Here is a 14,366-nt window from a genome sequence, read left to right on the forward strand (position 1 = left end):
AATATGGAAAGACAGAGTGTGTGTGTGTGTGTGTGTGTGTGTGTGTGTGTGTGTGTGTGTGTGTGTGTGTGTGTGTGTGTGTGTGAGTTCTGAACAAGGCACACAAGTGTCAAGTCACTGCTGTGAGCACACAGGAGGCATGTGTTGAATCCTAAACACTGTCCTCTTTCACTGCCCTCAAATGCATTTTAAATGTCTCTCCTTCTCTTTTCACAGCCAGAAATTTCCCAACTGTGTTTCCAATCAGAGCAAACTGCAAACATCCGCATATTAAAAAAAGCTAGATTTTAGTGAATTATTATTGTTTAAGATTTTATTGACTTGAAAGTGTCCAGTACCGTCGCCCAGAGGCTTTCAGTGACTGACTGATCAGTGTTTGACTGATCAGTGTTTGACTGATCAGTGTTTGACTGATCAGTGACTGACTGATCAGTGACTGACGGTAAAAAAGAGCAGCAGTGAAGCCAAAACGGCCATTTTTCACCTTAGAAATACAGAAAAGGTCAATTCATTTCTCTTCATGAGGACGAAGCCAAAACCAACACAGAAGGTCAAGATGTTGGATACTGCAGCGTCCTGTGCGTCTGACACGGACTTCCTTTTACTTTTTATTGTCATTTTCATCCTTTTTTCCCCAAGAATTGCACCAAATGTTTTACTGTATTTATTTAACTTGTCTCCTATTTAGTACCTGCAGCAGGGCAGCTTTATCTGAGCTGATTAAAATTAAACTTCTTTCTCTTGTTCTGCCTTTATTTCAGGTTTTAACGTCACATTCATGCAGTTTTTCCACTTAACCTGAGTTTCTATTCCCATAATCAGGATTCATTTAGGTAGCTTGATACAAATCATGTTTCTTCTGCAGTGAAGTCAACATTTTGGTGTTTTAATAGGATTTCCATGCTATTTCAAACCCACAAACTCACTATTAGCACAAGACTTTAATGTTGTGAGTACTCCCAGCTCATTGTAATAGAAAATGTTTCCCTGTGTACCATCAAAACTCCAGATTCAACGACAATTCTGCCAAATTGAAATCACTCACCGTGAGTCGCTGAGATAATCGTCCAATAAATCTTTTTTTTAGTCAATAAAGAAGTTAGTGAGAGTGGTGAAGAGTAACACTACTTTTCTCAGGTAATTTACAACTGATAAATCAAAACCTATTAAAACAACCTGTTCAGGTGATAATTCAAATAAGATACTTATTTTAAGAGAATCTTGTGTCCACAAGAATATGTATGGAAGTGTGGCCCGACACAGGGTGATCATGAATGTGAAGAAAGAAGAATCTGATCAAATCTATATGAATTCTAAATTCTATAAAAAAAAAAAGAATAAAAATGATCATAACAATGAAGGTTTTCACTCAATCATAAAGCTTCTTCACACAATCCACATGCAGGCTTCATGAGATTGATTGGCCTCTTTACACTGAGAATAACTGTGTGCGTGCATCTGCCTCTAAAATCATAAAGACGATAAATTGAGTGAAACAGAAATTGAATAATTAGTTTACTCCCTGTTTGTCCTATGATGACTGTTATCCATCATAAACATGTAATAATCATTAATATGTATAAAAGCAAACAGTGTCTTCCTCAATCTCTGTGCTGTTACAGTTGACAAATATAGAGGAGAATTATTTGATGAAATGCATTGGACAGATTTGAAAGCTCATCAGCTAATGGCTCTCTCCATATATATATATACATAGATATATTTATATATATCTATGTACACACACACACACACACACACACACACACACACACACACACACACACACACACACACACACACACACACACACACACACACACACACACACACACACACACACACACACACACACACACACACACACACACACACACACACACACACACACACACACACACACACACACACACACACACACACACACACACACACACACACACACACACACACACACGACTGCAACTAAAGTTTTTCCAAAGGTGGACGTTTTCCAAACATTGATTAATAATTTGCATGAAAATTGTTCTACATCCGTTTATTCGGTTCTACCTGCACTATGTTAGAACTCTGAGGGACAACTACCCTTCCCTTCATCCTCATAATATTTTCCGCTGTAGGGATTGTGGCGGCGGCTATATGTGTGTGGGTGTGTGTGAGCAGTCCCACCGGGACCTTCAGCTCCGGGTTAGCATTACTTCTATATTTCAGCTATTAAGCCGAGCCTCTCGCAGCGACTGGGCGGGTTTGATGTGTTGCTCGGGGATAAAGGAGCACACACAGCTGTTTGCCGACGCTGTGTGACCTCGGCGCTGAAGAACAACTTCTCATCAACTGCGGAGGCCGACGCTGCTACAGGCATTAGCTATTTCAGGATATAATGCAGCGCCAAGGATAGCGGACGGCGTTAGTAGCGGTAGGATATATATATATATATATATATATATATATATATCTATATATACACTCACTGGCCACTTTATTAGGTCCACCTGTCCAACTGCTTGTTAACGCAAATTTCTAATCAGCCAATCACATGGCAGCAACTCAATGCATTTAGGCATGTAGACATGGTCAAGACGATCGGCTGCAGTTCAAACCGAGCATCAGAATGGGGAAGAAAGGTGATTTAAGTGACTTTGAATGTGGCATGGTTGTTGGTGCAAGACGGGCTGGTCTGAGTATTTCAGAAACTGCTGATCTACTGGGATTTTCACGCACAACCATCTCTAGGGTTTACAGAGAATGGTCCGAAGAGAAGAGAAAATATCCCGTGAGCGGCAGTTCTGTGGGTGCAAATGCCTTGTTGATGCCAGAGGTCAGAGGAGAATGGCCGGACTGATTGGAGCTGATAGAACGGCAACAGTAACTCAAATAACCACTTGTAACAACCGAGGTCTGCAGAAGAGCATCTCTGAACGCACAACACCTGGAACCTTGAGGCGGAGGGGCTGCACCAGCAGAAGACCACACCGGGTGCCACTCCTGTCAGCTAAGAACAGGAAACTGAGGCTACAATCCCCACAGGCTCACCAACATTGGACAATAGAAGATTGGAAAAACGTTGCCTGGTCCGATGAGTCTCGATTTCTGCTGCGACTTTCGGATGGTCGGGTCAGAATTTGACGTTAACAACATGAAAGCATGGATCCATCCTGCCTTGTATCAACGGTTCAGGCTGCTGGTGGTGGTGTCGTGGTGTGGGGGATATTTTCTTGGCACACTTTGGGCTCCTTAGTACCAATTGAGCATCGTGTCAACGCCACAGCCTACCTGAGTATTGTTGCTGACCAAGTCCATCTCTTTATGACCACAGTCTCTTCTGATGGCTACTTCCAGCAGGATAACGCGCCATGTCATAAAGCACCAATCATCTCAGACGGGTTTCTTGAACATGACAATGAGTTCACTGTACTCAAATGGCCTCCACAGTCACCAGATCTCAATCCAGTAGAGAACCTTTGGGATGTGGTGGAACGGGAGATTCGCATCCTGGATGTGCAGCCGACAAACCTGCAGCAACTGCGTGATGCTATCATGTCAATATGGATCAAACTCTCTGAGGAATGTTTCCAGTTACTTGTTGAATCTATGCCACGAAGGATTAAGGCAGTTCTGAAGGCAAAAGGGGGTCCAACACGGTACCAGCAAGGTGTACCTGGCCCGGGTAGTGTATATATATATATGTCGATTCATACACACACATTACTGATTTTTCTAATATTGGTGCAGATTTGGATGTGTCGAGCAAAATAAGTGAGTAATAACCAATTCTGTGTTGTTTTTGCCCCCAGTGTTGACTCTCAAACCTCTGAACATCCTGCCTGAAATCACTGCTGCAGTTCTACTCGGTGTAGACTGGAGATACAGTGGAAGTGGAGTGAGCCTGCCAGTCCAAAATGAGGGCAGAGAAACGCTGTTTAGAGCACAGGAGAGAAATCCATTTGACTTGAAGTGGAGGTGATTATGCAAATTCTGTGGTGCACACACAAATCATCCAAGTACGCACAAACACGGCTCATTACAGACACACAAATATCAATACAACATACAAACAATTCTCCACAATTCATTCCACCACAATATTGCCTTCATTTAGTCTTAAATAGTTAAATAGGTAAATATTACCTCCTCATGCTTTGTGTCTGCAGTTTGTTTTGCCTCACAGCACCAAATACAAACAGAAATAATTTTCCCATCAGTCAAATGAAGCAAATTCAGTTAAAAATACAAACGTCCACGAGCGGCGAGGAGAAAACGCCGGCATCGCATGACAAGACTGTTAGTGACAAATTATTTCGGAAACAAGGTAAAGAAGTTACACAAACAGCCAGCGGCTTCTGAAGATTCACCCGCTTTGCATGTTCGTCCATGAAAGCCATGGATGGATGAATGAGTGAACAGTTTCCTTGTTTGCTTCAGAGCAGTGACGAAGCTGAATAAAAACCTTTCCTGCTGCAGAGAGCTCCTTTTCTTCAACTTCCACCTCAATGTATTTCTCGCCTCCTGAAAGCGCCTGGGGGAAGGCGGGAGGAGGATCTGAGCGGTGCATTGGCGTTCTAAAGGTTTAACCTGCTGTGTCAGCTTAGCATCCACCCGGATTCAGAGTTTCCCCTCCACCCCTCCATCAGCAGCAGCACTCCTGTTTAACTCGGCTCCTTCCTCTACTGTACTTTTAAAGTGCAGTCAGGCGGAGCGCCATCGGGCCTGCTGCACGCCGCCGCGCTCGCTCCGGGCCTCCCAGAGGAGCGGCGCTAGAGCGAGGGGAGCCGAGTGTGTGACAGCAGACGTCAGGCCATGAGAAAGTTCAGCGCCGTCCCTTGAATCCAAAAAACAGGGCGCATCTATATTTAGGCGGGAGGGGCGGGGCTGCAGGGAGGCAGCAGGAGGACGACACGTAACGTTTCCCACCGTTTTAACAGTTCCAAGAAAAAACCCGGGGGAGCGGCGGGAACGACGGGAATGCAGAGAAAAAGTGTGTGCAGATGCAGCATGCTGGGTATTTGCATCATTACTGTGAAAACACTTTGCTTCCTATTCCCAGGGAAAAGAAAGGCGGTTGGGGGGGGGGGGTCCAGTCCATCAACCAACTCTGATGTGCACAAGCGACATTCATTTCTGTTCCTCCAACACAAACAACCCATGTAACTAGTACAGTGAGTAGTGTGCACGATTACACAAGCACTACTGTTGAATATGCAAATGAGTTTACGAGAATAGAACAACTGTGAGACTCGTGAAAGAAGAGACCATCTGACTACCAAACGACATTTTCTCTTCCTCCATTTCCTGTCTGCACAGCTCCAAAACTAACAAACCTGTGACAGTATCCTCTCATCCACACTTGAAATGTTGAATCTTATTCTCATCGTTGTCTTTGAAAAGGTTCAGCTAATGATGGAGATTCAGTCCAGAGCAGCAACGTAGTGCTTCGCAAACAGCCGCCTTCTACATGATGCAGATGAAACTCAACTGTTGGCATGTCGTTTGGAGTGAGGCGCTGACAGCAGGTAATGTAGCCTCAAGCTGGTTTCCACAAGCTGCAACACCGAGTGAGCTCCGGAGGTTTGATAACATTGCTTCTCTCTCACCCACAGATTTGATCTTTTTCAAACTTAAAACCAAAGCAGCTTCACGTTGAACAAACCTCAACTCAAAAGTGATGCATCACAGTGAAACTGATTAATGATTTAGACACATCACAGAGCTTTATAACTAAACAAGCACCAGCAGCATCAGTTCAAGATAAGTTGGCACATGTTCCAAAGGATGTCCTGGCACTTTCTACACGTTATGCAGGTGGACCACAAAAAACGCAAATACAGACAATATTTGAGGCAAACAAAACATTGAAACTACTAAAGCATCAACAAGGCAGCAGCAGCAACACAGAGGGACAATAACTAAACACAACACGAGGATTAGGAGAAGAGTGTGAGGCGCACCGGGACGAGACTCCGTCCACAGGAAACAAGACGAGACGACAACAACAACAGCCGGAGGTCAGGTGAGGCCACCAAACACAGAGGAAACACAAAGTTCATCTAAAAGAAAAGACACATTTCCAGCAGCGACGTGAAGCCGGAGCACAAGACACGTCTGCAGGAAGGAGCTCGACACACAAACGAAGCCGCGGCGAGTTTCCTCGGCGAACCCACACAGCGAAGGGGAAACACAGAATCCAGGCTGCAGCTCACCGTGTGGTAACCGCGGGCTATGGGCGGCTTCCCGGTGGGGTACGGATCCACGGTGTCGATGATTGTCTGCCTCTCCCCTTTCTGGTTGATCTTCCGGAAGCGCCGGCGGGACTGTCTGTGCGAGGCTTGCCGCTGGAAGTACTCCTCATTTTCATCCATATAGTCCACCTGGAAACGTGAGGAGAGACGGAGGGAGACAGAGCAGAGAGAGAAGGGGAGTGACGGACTTCATCTTCATTCACACCTCCCTCCCATTCCCAACATCCATCCCCAGCATCCTCCTCCTCCCGTCTGACTCCCCGCTCCCCTCCCCTCCGACTGCGTAAAAATAGAAGTGTGTGTAGGCTGCACGATGCACACCTACGTCAAGGAGCGCGAGAAGAGAGGGAGGGAGGAAGAGAGAGAGGGATGGAGGCAGAGAGCTCGGCGTGGGGGGAAAACGGACTGACAGGCAGACAAACAGAGGAGCTGGATGGAGTTACTCTGCCTCTGATTGAAACCGCAAGCTCTAAAAGACAAACACACGTTTCTGCGTTGAATGAACTGGAGAAAGTTTTCTAACTAACCCTGATTCAATTCTACAATATTTAAGATTCAAAAACAAACTGTGACTTGGACATTTTAATCTAGCCTGTTGTGCCTAATGAGAACGTGAAACTTTATCCTGCTTATTGCTTTAAATCAAAAGTGTCAAACACATTTCGGTTCAGGGGCCAAATTCAGCGCAATTCCATTTCGAGTGGGCTGGACCGGTAAAATAATACTCTCATAACATTTCAATGTAAACGATTTCTTTGTTGTGGTGCAGAGTATACGTGATGCAAATGTATATATATTCACACAAAATGACTCCAATCTTAACATAAAGCCATTTTTAATGAAATCCTCTGGTGCAAAATTCAGTGAAATGTCCGGAAGACTTCTGCTGCCGTTGCATTCTGGGAGTTCTTACAAACTCGCCCTGACGCCACGGCTTTGAGGCTAGTTTGATAGCAACCAGGCAGCTACAGCTTTCATGACAGCATCACTGATGTCTCAGCTCGGGTCAGTGTTGGGTTGTTTCTACTACTTAACTAAACAAATCAATGTTTTATGTGAAAGTTTTAAAATTATATGGAGGTTTGACGGGATCGGAGCCTCTTGCAGGACAGTTTTGGGCGCCAGGCCTTACGTTTGACGCCCCTGGTCTAGAGAGTTCTATATCTTTCCACTCGTCTATCTGCTGGTTGAGAGTACAGACTGATGGCGGTGTATACATGTGAACCTAACGTAGAGCTGAAATCAGTCTTAAGAGAGTCGGCTGCATCACCAAGAGCTGGCTCAGTGTTTTCCAGTAGAGAAAAATGAGGGAGATGATGTGGAAATTGAACAATTATTAAGTGCAAATGAAGAGAAATCCCACAGACAGAAGAAATAAAGCAGCAGCACTGTGATGCAGCTTTGTGGTGACATATTGGAGTTTCTCCTTTACATTTCAGGCCATTCTTCCTCCTCCTCCTCTTCCTCTTCCTCTCCTCCGGCTTGTTACTTTCACTGCTGCTTCACATTTCACAGCCTTTGGGATTACACCACTAAAATCTCTCTGCCTTACCAGCTGCTGCCATGACAACGGCAGCAGAGCCGTGTGCGAGTGCGACCGCGAGTGTGATTGTGTGTCTAATTGTACAACGTCGACAGGCATGAATGTGTGAGAGTTGAAGCATGCAGATCATTCTTTCTTCTTTGGCTTATATTTGTAACTGCAGCTCTGCATGTGTGCATAAATGTCTCTCCACTTCAAGCAGCGAGCTTTAATCCATATGCATCCACACTCCTGTAGCACAAACCCTCGGCTGGAATCACGAAGGCAGTTTGAAATCTATACCAGCAAACGGGGAACGGCCACAAAGTGCAGGAAGAGGCTGGTGTGATATTATTGGGGGACCTGACAGACGCCCCCCCGATCTACAGCAGGAAAGCAGCACAGATGAAAAGGAGATGTGCTTTGGCAGCAGCAGAGCCCGCCATTTGTCACCGTGTCCTGTCAAATATGTAGGTTATGTTTGATGTTTTCCCTATAAAAAATAAAAATAAAAAAAGCTGACAATATGCTGCCTTTGTTCCTGAGAGAAAACGCTGGTTGAGGGTTTGAGTTTATGCACTTTGTGCGATTTTTAAGGTGGCAGTATTATTGTGGAGACAGTCGGTCCTTGTTAGTTTTTGTAAGCTGCATGTTGTTTAATGTTGGCAGTGAGTGCAGTTACACAGCTTTATTCATTCCTCCAACACACACCGTCTGAATCACTCCACTTTCAGTTTCTGCTATTTGTGTTGTTTTCCTCTGTAAAGGTACAAATAATGTAGTAGCAGCAGCAGTAGTGGTGGTCTAATAGTGGAAATATTACATTTAATATAATTACTGCTGTTTAAAACTCTATAAAAGGTGCCGCTATTAGAACTAGTATTAGATTACATAGAGAGAGAAAGGTAGCAATAGCAGCAATAATAAGAATAGTAGAGGTAAATATACTATTAACACTACTTGCAGCATCAGTAGGAACCATAACAGAAAGAACAAAAGTTACATAGACTGCATCAAGTCGAAATTTGTGATTAAAGAAAGCAAAGCAAAGGATATCATATAACCAAAATATCGCTGGTCGGAGCAGTAAGTAGTTATAGTTGATGTTTAACACCTGATAATGGCAGGTAACCTCGAGCTCCATTATAATGTGTGCAATGTCTTGTTTGTTGGCCTCGACAATAATAAATAAAAGCAGCATTTGGCTGATGAATGACAGAGCATTATGGCTTGTAAAGGAAATCTGGGCTTTGTGTTTCATTACGCTGCATCAGATTTTAATCTATTTGTGTGTGTGTGTGTGTGTGTGTGTGTGTGTGTGTGTGTGTGTGTGTGTGTGTGTGTGTGTGTGTGTGTGTGTGTGTGTGTGTGTGTGTGTGTGTGTGTGTGTGTGTGTGTGTGTGTGTGTGTGTGTGTGTGTGTGTGTGTGTGTGTGTGTGTGTGTGTGTGTGTGTGTGTGTGTGTGTGTGTGGTGATGTTTTTGACCGTAGCATGTTGAGACAATCTGTCCGACTTACCACAATCATCTCTGAGGGTTCGAGGACGATGCACTCACAGCCGCGTCGCAGGCTGCCGGCTGATCGCTTCCCAAAACTACGACAGGAGAAAAAAAAAGACAAATGAGTCCAACCTGTTTTATCGCTTCTGGTCTGTCAGTGAGTGGCTTTGTGAACTTGTGTAAGTCTCGACTGTGAATCGCAGTGAACTGTTGGCTCAGCCTGTAGGTGACTCTCTCTCCAACATCTTAAGCATCCAGTATGGAGCTCGAGTGTAAAACAGTGAATGGACAGTTCCTCCTTTGAGCTGCGCTCCTCCCACCTGAAGGGAAACACCCGCCTCTGGAAAAGTCCACTTCGGGACGTCACAGCTTGTACAGTAAGAACCGGGGGAATATTAAAAGACCAGAACGTCTCCGCCAGCCTGGCAGCCGTGGAAAGTCTGAGCATGAGGAGATCCAGCTCCAGGGTCTGCTGAAGAATGACGCTTTTGTCCGACGCTCCACCTCAGTGTGGAGACCGAACAAGGACTCTCTTGTTTGTTATGTTTAACATGATTCTGTGCAGAATGTGACCCACATCATTGTGTTAGAAGATAAACTCTGGGCTGCTGTCAGGTCCGTGCGTCGATCTTCTGTCGTGGTATTCTACATTCAGATCAAAGTCGAGGTTTCATGACGGAGAATGAGTCACTTTGCTTCAAGTTATATTGAAAGGTGGTCTAGAAGCTTCTGGACGTTACAACTTTGCACCTCGTAAATCTCGAGGCGACTGTTTCCAATCAATCAGCCCAACGCCAGCAGACGCAATCTGCAGCACGGCCTGAACGCTCTGCAGCCTCGGGCTGGCGGCCACACGTTGTGGCTCCAGCTCGGTCGCTTCTGGAATAAAACACCAGCCGGCGATTAAAAAAACCAAGTGGCACCGATTGTCTACCTGCCACTTGGGCAAAGAGCAAATAATGGATTCTTTGTGGTGTCTTTTATTTATATTCTAGTCAATTCCGCTGGCTTTGCTTTTCCCTTCATGCCTCCGTTCCAAACCTTTTGTTGGTTTTTTTGTGTGTTTTCTTTCTATCTTTTGTCGGCTTTCCGCCTGCTTCTGTGCCAGAATGACAATTTCTCTTAAACAACTTCATCATTCAAGCAACTTTTCATACATTTTTCTCATGTTTGACGACCGCTGAGGAGCAGAGAGTGAAATCAAAGTCGGCCCGAGCGCCTGGTTGGCCGGCGGCAAAGGAGTTAATGCTGATTGTTGCTGTTTGTTTTGCCTGAGCTTCTGTTTGATGCCTTCCAACTCTGCTTGCATCCCGACGCACACGGGCCTGAATTCCACCACGGGGCCGAACACGGAGCGCTTACTCAGCGTTTTCACCGGGACAAAAACACGCTGCCATTCTCCGGCACCTTGAAGATGATTTGTCAGGAGCCAGGAGGAACGTTTGATGTGTTTCTATGAATGCTCTGATCTCGTGGAGCTTCTGGTGGAGAGCGATTCAACCCGTTCAGCATCAGGAGCGACGCGAGGCCGCCGAACCCAAACCAGCACTCGTTCAATCACGTTACTCCATTGCATTCCTGACATCAGTAATCCAATCCTCCATTTTACAGGAGGCGAATGCCACCGGCACTGTGGGATATTAACGCAGGGATTTATAGAAGTGGAGAGTACGAGGGGGTGGGAGGGTTTGTTTTTTTTCCTCCTCACACAAAAGTGTCTTGTTTGGAGATTAAAGCCTCCACTGCACCGTGACTAGTCTTTCAGCATTTATGAAGAACAAAATGACTAATGTACAACAGGAACTGCATATATACCTTAAATAAACATCTGACTCTCACTTCCAGAGCTCAAGATGATCTGGGCAGTGGTCGTCTCCGCAGCAATCATCCCTAGCACACGAGTTTGGCCCACGCAAATATTTAAACTCTATTACCTCCGCTAATGATGCACAAGTCTGCGCTCGGACGACTCCACATGAATTATTCAGCGCTGACGAATTCAGGTCCGACAGTTGATGCAAGATTGGTGTTTTTCTTTCCTGAGAACTGCAGTGTGCGTTGGCTGACATACTTACGGAGCCAGATAAGACGACAGGAAGGAGATAAGAAAGGTGCCAGATGCTGCAGCAGGTATGCAACTCTTTTGCAACAGAGCGTCAAGTAAAGATTATCACTGTCACACTTTCCACATAAACCTGCTGCTCCTGGCACTCTGCAACTCTATGAATCTGTAAACTACTGTTCACAAATCATTATCTTCACTTGGCCTCTTTATAATCTCCCGTCAGCGAGGATTCACTCTGCAGGAATTTAAAAATACAACAAAAGAGCAAAATCCCAAAATACTTAAAAACAAATGGTGAATTTAAGTGTAATACTGCTGAGAAATGGACGAGCAAGGAGCACAAATATCAAACAATAAGCTTCAGTCCTTTCAGTTTGCACCATAGATTTTGTTTCTGTAAGTCTTCAAACGGGACTCGGACCAGGAACCTTTCAAATGTACCACACTCCTAAATCAATGGACAGATGTTTTCATGCTAAATGGTAAAAACCCTGAGCTTGATAACTTAAGTCCTGGAGGAGTCCTGAAAGAGGATAACGGCTGTCATCTGCACTCATTAATCCATTTTAGAACTAACTTAGTTTAAAAAAAATTAAATAAAAAAAACCATCATGACAATGATCCCTGTGTGTATTTATCCCAGCAAACATCGATCTGCACCTGATGTCGGGTCGATAACATAATAAAGAAGGGGAGTTTACTAGTTTTTGACCCGTTTTACCACTTCTGCTTGACAGAATCGGATACTTACACACTGATGCACAACAAACACACTTAATTGCTGCCATAGAAGGAGCTTGTCCACCATAGGAAGCTGCTTGGGGTTGACCAAGGACACATGACTTGGAGGACGTTATGAAAAAGAAACTGCCCTTCAGTGCTAATACAGCCCAAAGTCAATTTGGAGCGGCCATAAAAACCCTGTTTGCTGCTTCCTATCAGCCAAGCAGCCTTTACATTAATGCAGAGCCGCAACATGTGATCAGGCAGACAGACTCTGTTCTGTCATCAGACACTGGCTGCTTCCAGACAGGCAGCCAGCATCTCGCTTTTTAATTGAAACTCCCCGAGCGCTGACTGACAGACGTCTCCTCTGCATTCCTGCTGTTATACAACCGGCCGGGTGTCTGGAATGTCATTCCACATGCATCACCGGCCTTCCACTCTGCCACCGTCGCCTCAGATCCACTGCACCGTCTGTGTGAACCGGCACAGGCTCTAATCTGCAACGCTGCTCTGATAAGCTGTTTAACTGGTGCTGAGGGGGAACGCCGGCTTCTTTAACCTACCAGACCAATAAGGAGGGCAAAGATTAAACTCCCCGGTTATGCAAGACTTTCAGGTCCAGCAAGGGAGGGGGAGGGGGATGGGGGGGGGGGGGGGGCAGTGAGCGGAAGTCTCTGGACTGATTCAGAAGTCAATGAAAACAGCATCAGTGCTCGGAGCGTTCGCCGACATCCTGTCAGAGCTGCAGCCGACCGACCAACCGACCCTCGCCGAGCAAACACAAACGGAATTCCTCTGAGTTACAGAGCGGCCGGAGCGCATGAACGGCGTGAACCTTTGGCCCCCTGCAACTTCTGAAATAGACGTCGACGGGGCGGCAGAGAATGTGTGATTGACTCATGACTTCTGCTTCCCAAAATACGACACTGACATTGTAATGGGCGAGGAGAAAAGGGCAACGGAGGAGAGTTTAGAGAGAGAGAGAGAGAGTAAGAGTGAGAGAGTGAGAGTGAAAGTGAGAGAGAGAGAGAAAGATACTGTTCTAGCTGCTCTCAACTTTTCCCACTCACACTCAGTCGTCACAGCCTTTATCAGTCATCTCCAACATTTTTCTCCCCGCAGCAGGAGCTCCATCTTTGTTTTGGTTTCAAAGTTGCCAGAAGTTGTGCGTAACCCCTCCAAACATGAAGCACACACCCCTTTCACCGGCAGCGTACTCCTCACACACACACACACACACACACACACACACACACACACACACACACACACACACACACACACACACACACACACACACACACACACACACACACACAAACCCGGAATAACATCAAAGTCATGCCTCGAATTCCAAACTACAACCGGCTCCCAGACGAGGAGACGAGATTTTTCAAACCTCAACCAGAAGCAGGAGTTTCCAGGCGTGAAGTGAAGCCAGTGTGTTTACATGTTGGAGCAGCTGCGCACACACACACACACACACACACACACACACACACACACACACACACACACACACACACACACACACACACACACACACACACACACACACACACACACACACACACACACACACACACACACACACACACACACACACACACACACACACACACACACACACACACACACACACACACACACACACACACACACACACACACACACACACACACACACACACACACACACACACACACACACACACACACACACCTGATGAGAACCAGAGATCCGTCCGAGTCCAAGATTCCCTCTCCGTTAGTCCAGAGAAAGTGCCTCAAACACGCCTCGGTGGGACTGCAGCATATCGACCGACCGACACACACACACACACACACACACACACACACACACACACACACACCACACTGTGTGCGAGTCCAGGAGTGTGTGGCTGTGAGAGTGTGTGTGGCTCAGCGTCTGTCCAGTGGCTCTGCCCCCTTTCCCTCCCGCTTTCTGTGCAATGAGCCAGCATTCCAGCGTAGACTCACTTCCTGCTGCACTGTGTTGTGGAGGAGTGGACGTCCCTTCTGGTAAAACTTTCTTACTATCACACACTTTTCTCCCACTCTGAGATTTAACTGGAAACTGGAGCGCTGCCAAGGTTCTCGTGTCTTGTGGTTCCAAACTGAATTGCTGTTGTCATACAAGACCTCTTTAAAATAACTTCACAACACAGTTCTGGTTTTCACACGAGTCACACACTCTGAACAAATGATGAAAGAAACACTAACTGCACTAGAAATGTTCACATGAATACTATGATAGGAGCACTTGGTACACTGACTTACAGAGAGACACACTGAACGG

The 14,366-nt window shown here is 45.7% G+C and overlaps 1 protein-coding gene across 1 annotated transcript in view; it reads right to left on the bottom strand.

The window, feature by feature from the left end:
• The window catches only part of rapgef2b (Rap guanine nucleotide exchange factor 2b), a 116,072-nt gene that overhangs the window by 45,672 nt on the left and 56,034 nt on the right, over nucleotides 1-14,366 (bottom strand). The window contains 2 exon segments of the mRNA XM_080465468.1: nucleotides 6,198-6,365; nucleotides 9,276-9,351. Of these exon segments, the coding sequence (XP_080321594.1) occupies nucleotides 6,198-6,365; nucleotides 9,276-9,351 (244 nt within the window).

This window comes from Lipophrys pholis (assembly GCF_963383615.2).
Source record: "Lipophrys pholis genome assembly, chromosome: 6".
NCBI classification, from domain to species: Eukaryota; Metazoa; Chordata; class Actinopteri; order Blenniiformes; family Blenniidae; genus Lipophrys; species Lipophrys pholis.